This window comes from Asterias rubens, chromosome 6 (assembly GCF_902459465.1).
Source record: "Asterias rubens chromosome 6, eAstRub1.3, whole genome shotgun sequence".
Taxonomy (NCBI): domain Eukaryota; kingdom Metazoa; phylum Echinodermata; class Asteroidea; order Forcipulatida; family Asteriidae; genus Asterias; species Asterias rubens.
This window is the reverse complement of record NC_047067.1, coordinates 67,521-89,901: the sequence shown is the minus strand read 5'-3', so window position 1 is coordinate 89,901 and position 22,381 is coordinate 67,521. Positions and strand designations below refer to the sequence as shown.

The 22,381-nt window shown below is 39.5% G+C and overlaps 1 protein-coding gene across 2 annotated transcripts; it reads left to right on the top strand.

Annotated features, from left to right (window-relative positions):
• Positions 1–585: 585 nt before the first annotated feature.
• Positions 586–21,093, top strand: LOC117291603 (glutamate receptor ionotropic, NMDA 1-like). 2 transcript variants are annotated; one of them, XM_033773421.1, is made up of 18 exons: positions 586–1,109; positions 1,483–1,874; positions 3,518–3,646; positions 8,178–8,357; positions 9,418–9,518; positions 9,970–10,269; positions 10,717–10,948; positions 11,554–11,659; positions 12,530–12,648; positions 14,191–14,352; positions 14,656–14,878; positions 15,402–15,550; positions 15,896–16,053; positions 17,276–17,417; positions 17,672–17,801; positions 19,013–19,152; positions 19,811–19,913; positions 20,352–21,093. In XM_033773421.1, the coding sequence occupies exons 2-18, from the start codon at positions 1,566–1,568 to the stop codon at positions 20,489–20,491; spliced, it is 2,823 nt and encodes a 940-aa protein (XP_033629312.1). In that variant the 5' UTR covers positions 586–1,109; positions 1,483–1,565; the 3' UTR covers positions 20,492–21,093. The 2 variants fall into 2 exon arrangements, with proteins under 2 accessions (XP_033629312.1, XP_033629311.1); XM_033773420.1 differs by having other exon boundaries at positions 587–1,109; positions 19,013–19,158.
• The last annotated feature ends 1,288 nt before the right edge of the window (positions 21,094–22,381 follow it).

Genomic DNA, 22,381 nt, shown 5'->3' with positions numbered 1-22,381 from the left:
AATCTCAGAACAGTTCAAAAATCCCCAAAAGCAGAAGGACGAGCACGCATTGAGAACTGCTTAAAATACAGTCAAACCATTATGTTTCTGTTGCAATTCCACAGATAATACATTATTTTCAAATCTTGTACGGAGTTAATTTTCATTTTAACATGTATTGAGATACTTTGTGTGCAGTGAGTCAAGTTGCACGCAATACACGCAGGGGTTGCCTGGAGATCTTTCTACAATTAGACCAACACATTATCAAAATTACTATATTCTTGATATCGAGAATAACGAATTTATTTTAAACTCATGTCATGGCACGGCGAAACGTGCGGAAACAATGCTGGGTTTTCCCGTTATTTTCTCCCGACTCCTGACTGATTGAGCCTAAAGTTTCACAGATTTGTTATTTATGTATAAGTTGTGATACACGAAGTGTGGGCCTTTGGACAATGCGTGTTTACCGATGTTGTGCGATTGCTTTAACCATTTCTACCTCCATGCTTTAACAAACATCCACGATCACGATCACTTACTAGATATCTGGGTCAACAGGACAACAACCACCTTAAATAGCGACGACAGTCTGCAATAGCGTATGGCCTACTGAGTCCCTTGACTCAAATTGACAATCATTGCAATGCTCATTATTATCATGAGATGTTAATCCAACGGCATAATGTTAAGTATTAAGCACCATTACGTGCTGTACGATTCGAGCAAAGAACATCAAATTAACCTCGTTTCGAGCATAGACCCTACCCCTAGCAGGAAATCAAATAAACATTTTGTGCTTGACTGTTTCCAAACCACCACCCTTTACAGCAGCATGTGATCACCAACATCTCGCACTACGAGGTTGTTGATAACGTCCTACTATGCGCCGCTGATGAAATCTGCATCGATTGTATTACGCATGTCAAATGCCAAGAGTGCAAGGGAGCAGTTACGGCTGGTCTCCGGCAAGCGGACAGCTCGTCAATAAGAACGGCCGTGTCTTTTCATACCGGTGGCATAGCTAATGGTCGGGCCACTGTAGGCTCTTTTACGGGCGATCTGTTTCGATGAGCACCTTCACGGGATGATCAGAATTGATTGAAGACGACTGACATTGTGTTCAGGTAAGAAAATTGTGATTTTTCTCTATAATGTTTCATGGATGACGCGTGGGACGCCATGTTTAACCATGTCCATTATTTACACTGTCATCCACTCTCACTACAAATCTCAACTCATCGTTGTCATGGTTTGAATTCCTTTCAATAAATTCTTCAAGCTTTCCATGTTAAATTTATTCGAATATTGTAACGCATAATTGCGCTTAGTAAAAAAAAAAAAGAAAAAAAAAAGTGTAGTTTGTGATATCAAATTATCATGTTTTTTAATGAATTGAAATGCTCCTCCGAACATGGGGTAATAGCTCCCGTCAGTTGTGGAACTCTATTTTACCATGCTGAGTTTGCATCAATGAGCTATCGCTTGTTATATGTGCAGGATCGTACAGTTGAACCAAGCGGGAAAAGAAGAACAAGTTAGATACACTAAAATCGGCAAAACAAATCAAACAGATTAAGAAAATGATGCCACACAGCCATCGTATCGTACTTGGACATCGCTACTTTGTCATCTCCTTGGCCTTCTCGTTCCTCTTCCACGTCGCCCGTGTCCTTCCCGCCACCACGGGGACAGATATCTGTGAGATCCACATCGGTGCTATGATGAACACAGTAGAAGACATGGAGACCTTACAGGTAGCGGTCCGGGAGGTGAATGAGAACAGCCGGATCCTACCGGGAAACTACAGGCTCAATGTTACCTCCATTATTATGACCAACAATCCCATCCAGTCAGCAATCAGAGTGTGTGAAAAGATTATTCCGAATGAGGTAAGTAACCCTGAATACACAGTGACTGTACCCGGACCACAGCCTCCATTTCGACCAGATCCGTTTTCCGGATTAACCCCAATCTGTGGTCCGGACGATAGCCTTCATTTCGCCCAGTCAGGAACCCTTATAAATCACACAATTCTTTACCAGGACCACAGCCTTCATTTCGACCAGATCCGTTTTCCGGATTAACCCCAATCTGCGGCTGTACCCGGACGACAGTCTTCATTTTGGCCAGATCCGTCTTCCGGATTAACCCCAATCTGCAAAACTATATTTTTTGGATGATTCATGGCCAGGCTCACAAAGATCTGGGTCTCATGTACCTATAGCTGCATTCAATAATAATGAGTGCGATCCGGAATCCGGACCAGAGAAACGATAGTCAAACACAGGTTCACACTTTTTATCATTACCTTACTTATTGTCAGTTCAAATGAAATGGGTAAAAACACCGACTTCAAATCCAACCGCCTATATTGACCAACGCACTTTTGCTTTCCAATTTACAAAAGAAGGATTTTTCACCTTCTAGTGTGACATCACCCTATAAATTATGACATTTTACATTGCAGAGGGAGTTTTTGGACCATGTTTGGAGTTATACGATCAAGACCGTTCATTTAAAAACAGACTGCTTAAAGTACACCGTGTATATGAAGTGATAATCTCTAGAAATGAGTTCAGGTGGTTCTGCTAATGACTGCCCATGACTCGATTTCCCTAAGAACTAAACATTCACGTTCAGCGATTCTGCACTTACGGTGCCCCTAATACACACACACGGTATGGGCAAAAGCAGATCGTTCCATGATATTAGGCCGGTCCCAGATGTCATGAATGTCTTTCTTGTTTGGGTCTATATTTACGTATACGCTGTCCTCTTGTCACCATGTCATGGTTTTAATGATGTATTTCTTTTGGGGTCAATAATAATATTCAGGTGTTCGATGTCCTCTTGTCACAATGTCATGGTTTTAATGAAGATCTTTCTTTATTTGGGTCAATATTTGGGTACGATGTCCTCTTGTCACCATGTCATGGTTTTAATGAATGTCTTTCTTTTGGGGTCAATATATTCAGGTATACGCTGTCCTCATGTCACAATGTCATGGTTTTAATGAATGTCTTTCTTTTGGGGTCAATATATTCAGGTATACGCTGTCCTCTTGTCACAATGTCATAGTTTTAATGAATGTCTTTCTTTTGGGGTCAATATATTCAGGTATACGCTGTCCGCATGTCACGGTTTTAATGAATGTCTTTCTTTTGGGGTCAATATATTCAGGTATACGCTGTCCTCATGTCACAATGTCATGGTTTTAATGAATGTCTTTCTTTTGGGGTCAATATATTCAGGTATACGCTGTCCTCTTGTCACAATGTCATGGTTTTAATGAATGTCTTTCTTTTGGGGTCAATATATTCAGGTATACGCTGTCCTCTTGTCACAATGTCATGGTTTTAATGAAGATCTTTCTTTATTTGGGTCAATATTTGGGAATACGCTGTCCTTTTGTCAAAATGTAATGGTTTTAATGAATGTCTTTCTGTTGGGGTCAATATATTCAGGTTATTTGTCACAATGTCACGGTTTTAATGAATGTTTGTCTTTTTTGTTGGTCAATATAATTATTCAGGTATACGCTGTCATCTCGGGTTACTCTCCTGAGTTGTACATGTCATCGGTATCTGTTTCTTATACCTGTGGATTCTATGGTATCCCCGTGATTGGAATATCAGCTAGGGAGTGCATCTTCTCGGATAAGGTTAGTCCTTATTAAAAAGCCCTTTTGTTTTGCAGCAAATCTTGCAGCACTCTGAGTCACAATACAAACATCCCATTCTAAAGTCAAGATGAATTTTAGTGCCTCGTGAAATCGTACAATTTCCCGTCTTTTTGTTCAATTAATTTCCGGCAAAATCTCAAAAACGCTACCGAATGAAATGACATTAATATAACATGATGTACATTAATTTCATATTAGGGTTAAGCTACAGTCGAGCGGTTCCGAAAACCAAAGGTATACTTTGCCTATGATCATGCAGTCATCGGAAAAGATATCTGACGGTTCTTACGTTCATGTCATTGTGATGTTTGATCGATCGTTAATTTGATTATTTATTAACTGTGTGATTTATACAAAAATATTGGTAACTTGAGACATCACATTGAACTCAAAGGCTGGCCATCTTTGAAATTAAATGCCGATATAAATTTAAATATATTGCTAAAGCTTGGTGTTCGAACTTTATCAACAGACCTTTTCATACGAGACCGATTTCACAAGAAGTGACTTGGCTATTCGCATTAATTTAAGCAAACCAAATCTAAGTCGAGTGAATGGTATACTAGGGCCTAATTATTAATTAATATCCAATGATTCTTGTGACTTTTAACAAAGATTCAGACAAAAAACCATGAAAAAACGACGTTAAAAAATGTCCTGTAGCTGTTCCCAATTCTCCCACTGCTTTGCCCTTGTTTGAGAAGACAGTCTTCCCCCTTGCTCTCCCCTCGAGCCCTCTTGGCCGATGACTGAGGAGGGATAAACACATTGAGGAATGGATCTTGTTAACGTGATAGTATACGTCGTGTACAAAAAGCTGAAGTGTGGATTCATCCAGTTGATGTCCAACAATAGCAACATGACCTTTATAAATTATATAATGTGATTATCAAGTCAAGATTTCGCATTATTTGCTTTAAAGCCATTGGACACTTTCGGTAAACAGTGATGTCCAAGGCTCACACTTTGTGTATCACAACTTCTATATAAAATAACAAACCTGTGAAAATTTAGGTTCAATCGGTCATCGGAGTCGGGAGAAAATAAAGGGAAAACTCACCCTTGTTTCCGCACGTTTCGCCGCGTCATGACATGTGTTTAAAATAAATACGTAATTCTCGATATCGAGAATTTATATTGTTTTTATGTTTTCTCAAAAAGTATAAGCATTTCATGGAATAATATTTCAAGAGAAGTCTGTCACCATTACCTTCTGTAAACCCTGTAAGTTATTTGTAAATCTGTGAACTTAAAAAAAAAAAATCTGTACCGAAAGTGTCCGATGGCTTTAAATCGTTCAGCACTTATACTCAGTGTTTGGTATTATGAATGAATTGACAACGTATCGCTTATAGTTATTAATGGTGGTACTCGAAAAGAAAAAAAAATTAGACAACTATTTCAAATAATGAATTGCATCGACATGACATCCCCCCTCCAAAATATATAAATTTAAAACGGCGCCTTACTGTAGGCATACATGTCATTGATACCCTTCACAATATTTGCTGAGACTGTTTAATACGACGGACAACCATTACGTTCCCCGAACTGCTTGTCCTTATCTCTATGTTCATCCTTAGCTTCATACTGATGAGGAAGTAGGCATTCTATTGCACGATCTTACAGTCTCCTCATTTCGTATTCCCGCTGTTTCTCGCCGGAGCCATCGGGGCATATATTGTCCTCTATTTGTCCATCTGCATCTCTTGCTTCACAGTATAGGCTTCTGTATAGAAGGAGCATCATCTTCCTCTCGCTTGGGGCAACGATAATCACGGTCTGTACCGGTCACTTATGATCATAGATGCACACAGACAAAGCAGGATGTGTCTTAATTGAAAATGAATTAAGAAGCAGAGTATTACACAACAACTAGAATAAGACCAAGGAGAAACGAATATGGTGTAATTATTTGTAATCGTTATTAAAGTAGTAATAGTAGGATGTTGTTAGTGGATTGGTGAACTTAATTTTGGAGGTTCTTCAATTTTGTTACATCCCGTCTGGAACCAAGGTATTTGTATTACAAGCATCACGAATGCTATATTATAACCGTTTCTTGAATGCTAAATAAAGTATACAGTATTGTTCCATGCGGCAGGTAACGTTTTGTTTTAACCGAAATTATTTTAATCTGTGTTACGCAACAAGAACTCAATTGGCATTAATAATGATGTGTGTATGAATAGGCCTATTTCAAATGATCATTATGTATAATTATTATGTTTAGTTACTTGAATTGCCTTAATTCCCATTCCTGGAAAATCAACTCGGTATAGACGAGCTCAGTTGTACAGAACATCCCACTAAAGCCATCTTCACGCAAGGTATTTGTGTATTGAGGAACACACTATTATACTGTTAATATTCATGAATTCGTCTACATAATTCTGAACGTATTAAAACGTGGCGACATACCCGCGGGTAATTGGTGGTTTGTCTATAAATTGCGTTTGAACGATATGTAATTTTCAGACCCCGATTTCAGCATAACACAGCATTAATTATTATCATAACGAATGCAGACCTCATGCCTTAGTTCGGCAATCTCTCTTAAAATGTATGGCAATTAATGGCAAATAAGCCGTTTATTTATAGTATGAAGCATTTTAAAAATAATTTCACTTCGAATATTGTGGTTATGGAAAAAGATATCAGAATTCATCCCCCGAAATTTGAATCTGAGAAGCGTTTCTGTCAGATTTGTTTCACAGATTGTGTCTTCCAATCATGGAATATTTTAAAGTGTTTAATGTATAGTATATAAATGTGAACTTTTTATGAGCTAGGCATGGGAGGGCACATCTTTTTTTGATGACATTCTTTTTTTTTTTTTACTTTTTACTTTTACCTTCCCTGGACGGCCTGTGCTTGTTTTATTGTTTTGTCCGAAGAATTAAAATAAAATAAAATAAATAAATATTCTTCCTGCGTGGACATAACCGTTCTGGAAATCAGGCTCTCTCACGATGTCCATTCACAGATACCCAGTTTGTCAAACGAATAGTGTTATTATGGTTTTGCTCATGATACGGACGTTGAAGTTTTAGTTAAATATAAAAGGAACACGTTGCCTTGGATCGGTCGAGTTGGTATACAAAAAGCGTTTGTAACCGTTTGTTATAAATGCATGTGGGTAGAAAGATGTTGTAAAAGTAGAATACAATGATCCACACAAACATGCCTCGAAATTGCACGGTTTTCCTTTTACCTCGTCGACTAACACGGTCGGCCATTTATGGGAGTCAAATTTTTGACTCCCATAAATGGCCGACCGTGTTAGTTCGCAAAGTAAAAGGAAAACCACGTAATTTCGAGGCAAACTTGTGTGGATCATTGTATTCTACTTTTAAAACATCTTTCCAACCATATGCATTTTAAAAAACGGTTACAGACGCTTTTTATAGACCAACTCGTCCGATCCAAGGCACTGTGTTCCTTTAAAGTCAACACAAGACTTACACTTCGAACATTTTGTATGATCTCTAACGATTTTATTTCTTGATAAGGTATTTTTTATTTCTACAGAAAAACTGCTAAGATTCATCATCAGATATAAAGCGTTTTAAATCAATCTGTCAAATACAGTTACTTTTTTTCGTCGTGGCAATTTCATGAACCTTTTTTCATTGTTCGATTCCTCCAATCCTATGCATCTTATCTCTCACAATCCTTCTGACTTTACTTGTTTGAACGACCTCCATATCTTTTCAGTCAGCCTTGATCATGAAACGTGCTGATTACATTCACCTGTCACAAACGCCATACAGTTGTGCATGCACTAGGCAGACGCACACACGCATGCGTTACGTCACCATTAGCCCTAAGACAAAAGGCGAAATTTTAACCCATTTTGCAAACAAAATATGTTTTAGTGCGCACAAGCTTTATGCTAATTATTTGTTCATACCCATCAAGAAATTTAAAGGCTACCCTGGGTGATCGGGCATTTGTGTACGCCGCTCCAAAACTATGGAATAATCTCCATCTTTGTATTGGAGAATCATCTTAACTTTTGTATTTTAACCAAATTTAAAAAACAATTTGTTTACTTTACTCATTTAGTTCCTTTTTTATCTGTTTTGGGTATTTATTTTTCTTTAAAAATGTTTTATATATTGTAATGCGCTTTATATTCATATAGGTGTTGATCAATATGTCTGTTCTTATTGTTTACATGACTTTAAAAATGTTTTATTTATTGTAATGCGCTTTATATTCATATAGGTGTTGATCAATATGTCCGTTCTTATTGTTTACATGACTTTATTTTGTATACCTTCCTGAATCAAATCTGCAGCCGTTTCCTTTTAACAAGGACTCTCTGCTAGTGCGTATGCATCTTAAATAAGCAAATGCACCTAAGATTGTTTAAACACTTCTTGTCGTGACTCAAACATTCTTCATTGTCCTCGTTGTGATCTATACTGCATAATACCTAGTTTCAATATCGTCACTTATATATCCACCCATTTCAACTATGTTTCCTCCCTCCATTGGTAAACAGCACATCCACAAATCGTATCTCCGTACGGTACCAGCCTACTCCCATCAGGCCATTGTATGGGCAGATATTGTGGAGCATTTTGAATGGAGCAGTGTGGTTATTATAACTAGCAGTGACCAAGATGGCCGTTCAATTCTCAGCACGTTCAGGAAACGCATGGTGGATTACCACAGATTCAAGGTAAGATTCGTAATTGGACATTACGCTGAGCAGGGAATCGCGTAGACTGGTCCTTGCGGATAAAATACAGGCACCGGTCTTACAGGCACAATGCTTTCATTGGATAAACGTGCTGTGACGTAAGCTTTCCTTGTGTTATGATTGGTCCGAGGTGAAAGATGATGGCCAGCTTGCACTTCGGTCGTCTTTATGCATCTTCGTATGTTTGGGTGCGTTCGTTTAGCTTCCCTGGGTCATCCCCGGTCTGCCCCGGTGCGTTTGAATAGCTTTTGACGTCATTCCGGGGGCTCAACCAGGTCAGCCCCCTGTGCCCTGCTTGTGGAGTTGGTCACTTGGGGGCTGGCCCCAGGTAAACGACGTCACTACGAGAGCGGTGAGTGGTCGTTCGTTTAGCTCTTGTCAGTGGCTCACCCGAGTGAGCACCGCGGGGGAGACACAGGGAAGCTAAAAGAATGCACCCAATGTGCCGAGGTCATACAGCAAAGGTGGCAGGATCTCGAAGTGTGACGTAAGATGTTCAGTTGAGCAACCCTTTAGCCGTGCGTGTCTGTACACAAAAATGGTGCGATTATTATTTATTATTATTATGCATGGTTATTTCAAAACATTCAATTTGGTTGCCACATGCAAAATTTTGAATTTACAAAAAAAAAACAGTTAAAACATGAAAATTACCAGCAGAGTAAAATTGGGTTTAACATTAAAAAGGGAACATTACAAGACACAAGCAGACAACCTTGACTCACGCGTTAACATAAAAATGTAGGCTTTTGTAAACCATTGATCTCCATTGATACGTAGATCTGCAATGGTAACCAAAATGAACCCCTCAAAAATGTTTAGTTCTCAAATGGTGCTTTCTTTTAATTTTAAAGGTTTTATTTCGTCTCCTTTTCACAATCATGTTGTTGCAGTCCGTTGGGATTATTGTTGTTTCGTTGCTCTTGGTCTCGACCAACCGATTATCAGAATTTGGGGGGATGTTGGCTTCGGGTGTCTAGGGGTGTCAATCATGATTACGAGTCCATGATGATGATGAATAATTTATGTTTTGTTCTAGATGGAGAGATCTATTACGTATAAACCTGGAAATAACAACATGACAGATGTACTTATTGAAGTCAAGAAATGCCAAGCTAGAGTTATACTTCTCTACGCGAGGTAGGATAGGATTATCGCATATTAATTTAGGCAAATGTTTTCTGCTGTTAAATATAATGTATTTTTATCATCCGAATTCCTGACTTCAGTTTAAACTATTTCCCTAAACAATATTGCTGATATCAATCCGAACCAATTTAAATCAAAATCTGCATGCAAGATTATTGAATTTGACCAATGTGTAAAGACTGAACCCCAATCTCCATAGACCTTTTATTGTGCAAACATTGGTATGCGCGCATTGGGCGTTGAATGAGGTGCATGCTGGTCTAGCTAGCGATCAAACGTTAGCTAGACCAGCGTGCACCTTATTCAACAATTGTAGGCCTCGGGTTAAAGAAAAGCTACCACGCAGCTATAGTCTAATCTGTTCTATAATTGAAACATTACATTGGGTTCATTTTCATCTTCTCTAAAGCTCTTTTACATCACCAATGTTTTAACTTTACAGTGAAAAAGACGCATGTACTGTCTATCAAGACGCACAACGTCTTAACATGACACAGAGTGGTTATGCCTGGCTCGTTACTGAGCAGGGAGTTACTGGAGATGCATTGGTTTCAGCCCCAGAGGGTGTGATTGGCATGCGTCTCAAACACGGTGGAGACACCAAAGCCCACATCAAGGACTCCGTAAGGGTGGTGGCCAAGGGGATCCACAGCTTCGTCCAGAATAAAGGGACTCAACCACCACCATCCGATTGCAGACAACCCGGGGAAAGTTTATGGCCTAGCGGTTCGCTTTATTACAAGTACGGAGCAATTTTATTCAGTGTACTTCGAGAAAAAGAGGCTTGAAAAAAAAAATTAAGACTATTCGTGTTCACTTCCCCTTGTTCTTTAAGGAGCTGACATTTGTATGTAACTCGTTCCCTATGTTTCAACAAGAAAAGTTTGTCTCTGTTCAACCCCGAATAATTAAAAAACATATAAACAGTAAAAACACCCAAATTGCTAAAACAGTTTAATAAAATTGCTTTATACGGGCTTACTCTGTGTTTGACTTGGTTCTTCCAGTGCTTCTAATGTTGGAGTACATTCTTCCACTGGTCTGTCTTCTTAATGCGAAAAACCATCTAAACATGACCATTCAGACAAGCGCTATGGGACAACATTCTACCCCAAACAATTTACCGAAGTTACAGTGGTTATTATAATGAAGTATTTTACAAATCTGTATCTACAACATCTTGTTTTAGAAACCTCCTAGATGCAATCATTTTGCAAGGAGAAACAGGCATGATCGACTTTGACGCAAATGGCGACCGTAAGTCTGCCAACTACGACATCATCAACATTCAGGGCGGTGAAGAAGTTTCTATTGGAGAGTGGTTGTCAGCGACTGGGCTTGCTACCAACCAGAACACACCAGTGTGGCCCGGCGGGATACGGGACCGACCAGAAGGCTACGAACTCCCCACTCATCTAAGGGTAAGTATGTGACTGATGGTTTGGGGCCTTTAGTTTATAATGAGATGCTTATTGGAACTAGAATTTACAAAGGTATCTATCGAACAATAAATGAGGAGGGAACTATTAATCAATTCATACGACTGGTGTTGTTTTCGGTAATGAATTGGTCATACTAACAACATAACTATCTCGTGATTTCTCCTAAACTATTGTTACGCAGTGGTATGGAATGATACATTAATTTGGTAATTACTTCGAAAAGCAAATTACCATAAAAACCTTACTTGTTAACAAACATGCACATCAACTGTTGATAAGGTATAAGTATCTGAGGTTTTAGAGAAAGTGATTAAACAATAATCGAACTCAGATTGTCGTGTCAATTACGGACTATTACTGCTAGTCTCTAGGCATTTATATACATGGGTATAACTGCTTTGGATTTTCGGTGATTATGGGTTTGTTCATTGGTTAATCCTGTTCATCGGAGGTTCATTATTGGTTGACCTCTTTAAAGGTGCCAGCCGGTTAACGTCAAAACATCACTCTATATTGCTGCTCGTATTGATATGTCACCACACGATTTGTATTTGTCTTGTTCTGGTTTGTTTTCTTTCTCTTAGGTGGTAACGCTAAGAAACCCTCCGTTTGTCTACATAAATGACAGTGATCCAGTTACCAAAAAATGCGTTGGGAATGATTCAGTTCCATGCTTAGCAGCAAACGGAAGTAAGTCAGACTGCGTCCAATAAGGCGACTACAGCTCATGACTACGGTTGGACTATTGGGTCTTTATGTGTTGAAATTCATGACGTCCTGAGCAACAGTTGTAGCCATAGCCCTAGACTCTAATTCGAACACGGCATAAATACTTTACAAACACACATCTATATGCCCAACGGTCGCGCTCCCTCTGTGTCGAATTCAAATACTTTGTTTGTTTTCTTTGGTTAAGAATTTAGTATCGTGAAGACACTGGGTAATGGAAAGGTTTGCGGTAATGTTACCGTAAACCTAATGACTATATCTAAAGACACTGGGTTTTCTCTGAAACCTCCACCTTAGTTCCCGCATATTGTAACATTGAAATTCGGATAAAAAGATAAAGGACTATTTAAGATTTGTCTGATAGATCCATTGAAGTGCGAATTCCTCATAAGCGATGCGATAGGTGGCTTGACGGTCTCCTTGAAAGCGTGTATTTTTTTTGGCGGGGGGGGGGGGGGCTTTTGACGGATTCCAAGCCGGAGAGCCAAAGCACAAACCCTGTTTCATAAAGGACCCCATACAGCATGACCGAGCCCCGGTCCGAGCCACGTGCTTTCAATGATGCGATAATTTATTTTAGTCGGGCAACAAAAGGAGGACAGCTCTGAAACATTTCTTGTATTTTTAATTTATAGACTTATCTTAGGCCTACTTTTCCCGTTATAGCAGTAGGGGCGCGAGGCAACGCCCCGCCCCTCCACGGCACGCCCCTGTCAAACTCATTATCGTGATCCACCCCTTGTAATAAACCCTTTTGATAGCATGGTCCGAAATATGAATTTCAACTAAATTAGTTATATTTTGAGTGTTATTTAAAAAATCCACATCTAGGTCTCTGGCAGTGCTGCTCAGGTTTCTGCATTGATCTCTTAAACTCACTCTCCAAAGAGTTAAACTTCACCTTTGACCTACATAGCGTCTATGACAACCAGTTTGGAAATTACGAAAAGGTAAGGTATTGGTTGTCGTTTGTGGCTTTTACATCGTATACACCTTTGTAAACATGTTTGGGTTTTTTTTGCGCTATGGTGTTGGCAATGTGTAATGCTATCCAGCTATGGCTTTTGAGCTATGTTGTCACTCCGGTGATGGCAACGTATAAGTTGGCAACGTGTTATGCTTTTGCACCATAGTGTTTGGCAACGTGTAATGCTTTTGAGCTATGGTGTTGGCAACGTGTAATGCTATTGAGCTACGGTGTTGGCAACGTAATGCTATTGAGCTACGGTGTTGGCAACGTGTAATGCTATTGAGCTACGGTGTTGGCAACGTAATGCTTTTGAGCTAATGTGTTGGCAACGTGTAATGCTATTGAGCTATGGTGTTGGCAACGTAATGCTATTGAGCTACGGTGTTGGCAACGTGTAATGCTATTGAGCTACGGTGTTGGCAACGTAATGCTTTTGAGCTAATGTGTTGGCAACGTGTAATGCTATTGAGCTACGGTGTTGGCAACGTGTAATGCTTTTGAGCTACGGTGTTGGCAACGTGTAATGCTATTGAGCTACGGTGTTGGCAACGTAATGCTATTGAGCTCATGTGTTGGCAACGTGTAATGCTATTGAGCTATGTTGTTGGCAACGTGTAATGCTATTGAGCTACGGTGTTGGCAACGTGTAATGCTATTGAGCTTAATATGGTGTTGGCAACGTGTAAGTTGCCAACGTGTAATGCTGGTGTTGGCAACGTGTAATGCTTTTGAGCTATGGTGTTGGCAACGTGTAATGCTATTGAGCTATGGTGTTGGCAACGTAATGCTATTGAGCTATGGGGTTGGCAACGGGTAATGCTTTGAGCTACGGTGTTGGCAACGTGTAAGTTGGCAACGTGTAATGCCAGTGTTGGCAACGTGTAATGCTTTTGAGCTACGGTGTTGGCAACATGTAATGCTTTTGAGCTACGGTGTTGGCAACGTGTAATGCTATTGAGCTATGGGGTTGGCAACGTAATGCTTTTGAGCTAATGTGTTTGCAACGTGTAATGCTATTGAGCTTTGGTGTTGGCAACGTAATGCTTTGGAGCTAATGTGTTGGCAACGTGTAAATGTTATTGAGCTATATATGGTGTTTGCAACGTGTAAGTTGGCAACGTGTAATGCCAGTGTTTGGCAACGTGTAATGCTATTGAGCTATGATGTTGGCAACGGGGTCTTTTTCAAGCACAGCACCCCATGCTCTTGAATTTACTTCCTGAAAATCTCGGGGAACATCTCATTATTCAGCAGCAACTGAAGACACACACCTGCAGGTACCTGTTCACAATTTCTTTTCCTTCCACATGATAATCTTTGAATGTTGTTTTAGCAGAATTTGTGCGCCTTTACAAATGCTGTACACGTCTTAATGACTTCCTGGGTTATGGCTTTGTATGCTGTCCTGGAGAAGGGGTTCTGTTTCATGATTTGTACATACCAAGGAGAACGTTAAAACAACTAAATTGAGTTTAACAAAGACGAATTATTTTGTATCATAGTGTTTGTTTTATTTCCCAAGATCAACGGCACAGAGAAGCGATGGAATGGAATGATCGGCGAAATACTTGACGGTAAAGCAGACATGATAATGGCCCCTCTGACCATCACTAACGAGCGAGCACGTTTTGTTGACTTCTCCAAACCGTACAAGTATCAGGGCTTGACAATACTCGTCAAAAAGGTTAGTGTTGGGTGTTTTCCTTAATCTAAATATCATGTCTATTGTGAAATGAGGGGGTGGGTGGCGAAAGAGTTCTTTTGAACTTGTCCCCACTCTATTCGGCGGAACCCGTTTGTAAATAATGTGAATGAATGAAGTATCTCTCTCTACATTTAGTTCCACGTATGTAGCCCAATTGCTATCAATTAAAATAAACTGAAAATCATTGAACTTCATTCCCTACTCATTTTTAGCATACAAAATCGAGATGCTACCACCTTGGTGATTGCATATCTTTAAACAAAAACGTCATTCTTCTTCCAGATGGAAATGAACACCAACCTTCTGTCGTTCATGCGTCCATTTGAGATCTCCCTCTGGATTCTTATCGGCATCTGCATCCATGTCATACCGGTAGTAATCTATCTACTCGATAGGTTCAGTCCGTTCTCACATCGCCGGAATGATGAGGAGCAGACGGCATTGAATCTCTCTCAGGCAGTATGGTTCTCATGGTCAGTGGTGCTCAACAGTGGAGTTGGAGAAAGTAAGTTACTGTAGCCAAGCGTCATTGTGTCTTCTCAGACACTTGACGGTTTTTGTAGGCTGAGCAATGTTACTTGGTTCCTATTGTCAAGGAGCCATCAGCGTTTCGTACTCATGGTTCGAGATGACTATTACTGAACGACGAGTTGACAATGAAAATGGTATAACGAGTTTATTGAACTAACGAGTTTACAAAGCGAAATCGAGTTGACGTAAAGTTAAATATCGAGACCGTTAACAAAGGAAAAAGAGAGTTAACAAATGAGACTCGAAAAGTGAACAATAAATTCAGACAGATCAATGCAACATCATAAATTCACTATATATATAAGGTAAAATCTGCATGAGAATTGGAAAGCGGAAATGTCGAAAGGGCCCAGTGATGCTGTATTTTATTGCCTTCAACCTTTTGTCAGCAACATTACTTCTTGTAAAGAGCCTGACGCCCTTCCTCCGGGCACACTCTTCAGCTGTATTATACATAGTAGGCTTTGAAATGCATTTACCTTTTTATTCCACTTTAGGAACACCACGGAGTTTCGGTGCTCGAGTTCTGGGTGTGGTCTGGGCGGGGTTTGCCATGATCATGGTCGCGTCATATACGGCCAACCTCGCTGCATATTTGGTCTTAGACCGACCAGAGGCTCGCATAACTGGTATCAATGATGCAAAGGTTAACAACTATTCAAAATGTCCTGTCATTAATATATTGTTTTTCCTCCCGACCTTGGTGGTACATTTAGATTGAATGATTGCAATCCAGGTATTTGGTCAATCAGTTTGTTACACAAGATGTGCACGAAGTGAAATTAAAATGCGTTTCGTTGGCCGTATGCAAATTGTTTTACGTTAATGACCAGCTGGACATATGTTTCCAGATGTTTCAATTGTTGCATGTAGTCCCGTGTAGACATTGTTTTACCGTAGTTGTACTTAGAATATCCGTTTTCTATCTGCTTTTTCTAACCTTGCGAAATAAGAAATGAAGTGAAATGAAGGCGTTCTTATCACATTATAGATTCGAAATCCATCGGATTCTTTTAAGTATGCAACGGTAAGTAAAAGCTCAGTGGAGATGTACTTTCGTCGGCAAGTTGAGCTGTCCACCATGTATCGATTCATGTTAAAGTATAATTACGACGATGCTGATGACGCTATTCGTGATCTCAAGAGTGGGTAAGCAGTAGTTTCGAATAAATATCTTATTGGCTGCACCTTTACTATCAATCCGTATGGTTTGAAATGACAGACACTATGCCAGCATGGATTACAACGATGCTGATAAAGCTTTTCGTTATCTAATGACAGGATAACTGTTTAGAATATTGTCCTGCCCCTGTAGGACAGATCCGTATGGTTTTGACACTATATGCCGGCATGCAATAATATTACATCTTGCCGAATGGATATCTGAAAAGGACAGAATGCACAGAGTTTTGTATGTGAGCTGTGTTGCACAGCACAATAATGTTTAACTTGCTGCAATGGCGTGTACGCCAATTTCGCAAGCCATTTGATTTCAACATAATACTATCGTGGCCCTTGGGGCGGCTGTGTATTAAACTTAAAGGAACACGTTGCCTTGGATCGGACGAGTTGGTCTATAACTGAGCGTTTGTAACCGTTTTTTATAAAATGCATATGGTTGGAAAGATGTTTAATAAGTAGAATACAATTATCCAAACAAGTTTGCCTCGAAATTGCGTGGTTTTCATTTTACTGCGCGAACTAACACGGTCGGCCATTTATGTGAGTCAAAAATTTGATTCCCATAATGGCCGACCGTGTAAGTCGACGAGGTAAAAGGAAAACCGTGCAATTTCGAGGCATGTTTGTGTGGATCATTGTATTCTACTTTTACAACATCTTTCTACCGATATGCATTTTATAAAAACAAGTTACAAACGCTTTTCAAAGACCAACTCGTCCGATCTAAGGCAACGTGTTCCTTTTTTATAATTGAAAAGTAAATTGTAATTGTCACAATCAAACCACTAGGGCAGTAATTATTGACAACTCATCTTACGATGAATCCTAATTCTTTGTGAAAGCGAACCGTCAAGGCACACATTGCAAATATATTAGCATAGATTTGCCATGTCGCAAAGATTATCACAATATGTCTTGCAAATATTTGCTGCGACTATGATGTCGCAAATGTTTTCGCAAATATATTTCAAATATTAACGATGTCGCAAATATATTTGCACATAATGTGTTGTCGCAAGTATACTTTTTGCCAATTTATCTCTGCAAAGTCAATGAATGTGTGATGTCCCTTTAGAGCCAAAATACTATCCACTGAAGCTTAAACCACTAATAATTTCTACAAATTCTGAAACGTAATTATTAAATGCATCAAGTCTCAGAAAACTATTCTCTTGTTCTTATCTTTTAGTGTCCTAGATGCGTTCATTTGGGATTCAGCAATGCTTGATTTCCAAGTTTCTCAGGATTGTGGGCTTATTACTGTTGGTGAACTATTTGGTAGATCAGGATTTGGTATTGGACTCTCCAAGAACAGCATGTGGACTCAAAAAGTGAGCTGCATGCAACGGTCGGTTTCCTGACCTTTTACATTGGTTTTGGGTTTTCTTCTGTTGATGTTGTTGCTGTTATTTTGTTGTTGTTGCTGTGATGCTGTTGTTGTTGTTGCTGCTGTTGCTGCTGCTGCTGCTGCTGTTGTTGTCGTTGTTGTTGTTGTTATTATTGTTGTTGTTGTTGTGTTGTTAATGTTTGAGTGGGGCTAAAATAAAAACAAATTGCGTCTAAACAATTATCTTGTTCATTTCAGGTATCTTTGCGCATCTTGGAGTTTCACGAAAAAGGGAAAATCGGTGGGCTGGAAAATACATGGATCACCTCCCAGCAATGCGGGGTGAAATCCATTCAGCCAACAACACTTGGGCTTTCTAGTATGGGAGGTAGGTTTACATCCAGCGAACGATAGGAAGTACAAAACTGAAATCTATTTATGAAGCGTCTTTAAAAATTTCATGTAAAAAAAAAATAACCATAAGGGAAACGAGGATGAATGGGAGCGGGACGATCAACCTGTGACCGCTGGATTAACATGGCGGCGCTCTACCAACTCAACTATCAGCTATCTGTCCCTTAAGGGCATATGTCACACCATGGCGTATCGCCTGAACGTATACTTATGCTAACGTATAGGAAATACGTTGGTGTACGCTGACATAAGTTAGGGTAGGTTGATGATATTTCCGTAAAAAGCACGCTGTGATACTCTTTTAAAATTTGGAACACGTCGAACCCGAGAAAAATATTGAGCATGTTGACAATTTATCGGCGTACTGAACGTGTGCGTTCTGGAACGTTGCCCGAAAGTTCGTGGTACGCTGGCGTACGTTGACATACGTTAGAGGGAAGTTACTCGTATGTTGTTATACGTTGACGTACGTCGGCTGATGTCTAATCCATGACTGACGTACCTCCAATGATCGTCCCGCTTCCATTCATCCTCGTTTCCCTTAATCCATGAGTGACGTACCTCCAACGAGTCTCAACGTATTCTGAGGTTATGCCAGGAGATCGTGTAACATTACATAACTATTTTATAAGTAAATTATATCCAAAATACTGAGAATATGCCTACACTTCATGTAGGCTAAGGGTAAAACACAAATTACATGTCCATGAATATTCTTTATACCCTGCATACATTAAATATTCTGCCTTTTCATTGGTTTAGAGCGCGTCACATGGTATGTCTTAGTTTTAATAGACGGCGGCCGTGTGATAGTGCGTCGTTTGCCGTGTGATATTGCATCGTTTGCCGTGTGATTGTCCGACGAATATCAAACGGCGTGCAGTACCCAGACGTCTTTTTACCCACCTCGAACCCAATCAGTTGTGCATCTGTGTATCTGAAACGCGCGTACGAGCGTTACGTGTACGAACGTTACGTGTACGAGGATGATAATTAGTCTGTTGGGGCGTTATAAAACAAATATTGACTGCTTTAACTCGTGCTAACCCGGACCGTTCCATTTTCCATCGGCTGCGCCTCGGGAAAATAGAACGCTCCGGGGATCACCTCGGGAGTCGTAGTTTTAACCACACCACGTGAATTTTGTGGGATATTTACTGGTGAAATGTGTGTTTTGTTGTGCAGGGGTCTTCCTTCTTGTTGCCGGTGGGTTCCTGGTTGGTTTTGTTATCAATCGCCTAGAAATTTTCTGCAAGCGTCATCAGCAAGCCAAAGAAAGACAGAGTGAGCTTGCCAGGGTCGCCGTGTCAAACTGGAGAGGGACAGTAAGGGTTAGTGCTTGTATCCTAGGCAGTTCTCGTTTCATTTGACTCCATGAACAAGAGCAATTTGCAAATCCGGTTTGTGTGATCATGCTATAATTGTTGTTCTACTACTCTCTTTTCAAAAAACATATACTTGATTGTTGAAAAAATAAATAAATAAGGGACTCCATTGTTACATTGTGAAAGGTGCGTTAGCCCAAACCATCTCTATGTGTTCCCTCCGTTTCGACTTCGCTTCGCGAAAGCCAAGCGATGACGTTTCCCTTGTTTTTTTTTTATGTAAGGAGCAAATGTGAACAATAGCCCAACAGACATTGACATGGTCAATGAACAGAATGACATTTGAATCAGACTGAAGGATCTTAAAAGAAGAACTCTGATGGGCTAATCAAATGGTTCACTGCAGCTCAGAATAACCAGAAAAGAATAACAGAAAAACAAAGATATATGGTATAAAAACACACTGAATTATGTAAGAAGGATGTGTCCATGCATACGGCATTTAAATGGTTTCCTTGCCTTAAGAAACCCAGTCCCGTTGGTCCCGCAGTGCCTCCGTAAGTACCAAACGTGAACGTTTATACAATCTTAAAAAGTTTAAACTGTTGTCCATGCGTCACACAGTAATCTAATCAATCCAAGCTTTGTCTTTATACAGAGGCGACGCAAAAGGAACAGTGCACGATATATGGTTCCAGCCCCAACGCCAGAACCAGTCATCAAAAGCAACGGAATCCAGGGACCTTCTTCACTGGAGAAAGGTACACAGTAATTATAAAGATCGGTATATTGTAACATTCTTATTTATATCCTCTTTACCAATGTTGATGTTCCTGTGTCACGCTATATTGATCCCAAATGGGATATTATTTGGTTCTCATTGGAACCCTCGTCTCCCAATGAATATACAACGACCTACGACAGGACTCCTCAGGTTTTCTCTATTATTCGTTGTTTCATTACCAGGGTTGAGCCACTGCTGACGAAAAAGTATTAACTCATCAAAATGATGGCATTTGCACTTTTTGATAATTCCTAGAGTTATATATTCCAAAGAGCTTTTGGGAAAACATATAGTATCATCAGTGCTAAAGAAGTAGATCAAAGCGCATGACTTATTTGATTTAGAGAAAAACACATTTTTCGTTTATCTGGCAGAGGTTTAACGAATATGAAAATGTTTCATCCGTGCATTACAGAGATGGATGGTGCAATCCCACTTGCCGTTATCCATAGAAGGAGCCGACATGTACCAATGTTACAACCTAACTCTTACCACTGGCCCCCAAGTGCTGAACCATACAGATCATCACCAACCAACAGTCTTCAATCCAACTAAAAAAGGCTTCAAATTTTTATAGGTTTTCATTTTACAGCTGAATTTGTTTGTGTATACAATGCGTATAAGTATTGTTTGAAGCTTTGTATGGTGTGGAGAAATAAGAAGAAGTTATAAGTACAAACACATGGTTGTACCCGCAAGTTTACTATTATTTATAGGTTCTTCTTACAATGCGTATAGTTTCCTTGTAATTTAAATATAGTTCTGTATATCAGGTGGATCCCATATTTTGTTTTATCAGCGGGCAGTGATTGCTGTGTAAAGTGAATTTAATGGTATGCTAATCATTTGACCAAGAAAAGGGGGTAATTTCTTTTAGAAATCGCACTTGTTGGTAGGCTAATGGCAGTAATAAGCATCCTGCTATTAAATGACTTCGTCTGATAATTATTATATCCTTCTTAGAAATTATTGTATCCTTTGCTTACAAATCCGACGATGACAAAACCAAAAAGTTACCACCTTTAAGATACCAAACCTCTCTAGTAGTTAGTTCTGTAAACCGAGTTTAGCAAGTTAAATAACCAGCCGTCGATTTCACAAAACTATTCCTAACTTATAGGACTAATCTTTAGGACTTAGGACGAGTCCCAAACCCTGAACTGTAGCATGCAGACCTTAAAGGAACCCGTTGCCTTGGATCGCTCGAGTTTGTCTTTGAATGGCGTTTGTAACCGTTTGTTATTAAATGCATATGATTACAAAGATATTTTATAAGTAGAATATAATGAACCACACAAGTATCACTTGAATTGCGTGGTTTTCCTTTTAACTTGCCGACAAACACAGTCGGACAGTTATGGGAGTCAAATTTTCTAGTCTCATAAATGGCCGACAGTGTTAGTTCGCAAAGTAAAAAGAAAACCACCCAATTTCGAGGCAAATGTGTGTGGATCATTGTGGATTTGTATTCTACTTACAAATCTTCTTTCTAACCATATGCATTTTATAACAAACGGTTCATAAGTTAGGACGATAAACTCCCCAACTCGAGATAAGACGAGTCCTAACTCTTTGTGAAATCGACCGTTGGGCTTTAGTTATAGCGGTTGAACTTCACATCAGAATCCGAGACAGCCTTACTTGGTGCTGTTTTCGTTCAATTTTGAGAAACAAATTTTTCTCTGTACATTAATAGTTTTCGGTGTGTTGTGAGTCGAGCGCTTTGGAGATCGGTTTTTGCAATTTCAGGGGACTCAAATAAAATGTATAAATTTTCTTAAATATCTTCCTTCATGCTGAAAATCATTCTGCTGTACAAATAAACCCACTTTTGATTGCAGATACATGTGATTGAATATATTAAATATTGTGGTTGTTACGGTGATAAAACTGTTCTTGTAACTGTATACATGTACATTTACATGTATACCTTTTTATTACATTTGTTGCTACGTTTCGGCCGTAGCTTTTGCTGAAAGGTTTTCGGCGGTTGATTTGGCGGCTATAAAACGAAAATATGACAACGGTACTTTGAAATTCCAATAGCATAGTTTTTATTTTCTTTGCAAAAGTATGTCACTACATGTATAACTTGGACTTTGTCATTTTTTGCCAACGACAAAAATTACATGTATTAAGAAAACTAAAAATAGCACAAACAATAATGTATTCGTCTTGACTTTGTAGTCACTTTATGCCCCCCCCCCCCTGGAACCACTATTCCTCACATACATTTTGAAAATGTGCGATTTGAGTCAAGACTTCAAACCTTTAGGCGGAGCGTTTGAGCCCGTCCTCGAACTGGCAGACGGAACCTATAAGCCAGACTTCAATACTGCAAGGTATTGGTCAAGACTACCAAAGTGAAGCTTAACAGGGTATGAGTTACAGGGTACAATGTATGTGTATTTCAGAATTATAAAAATATGAAAGAATACAGTATAA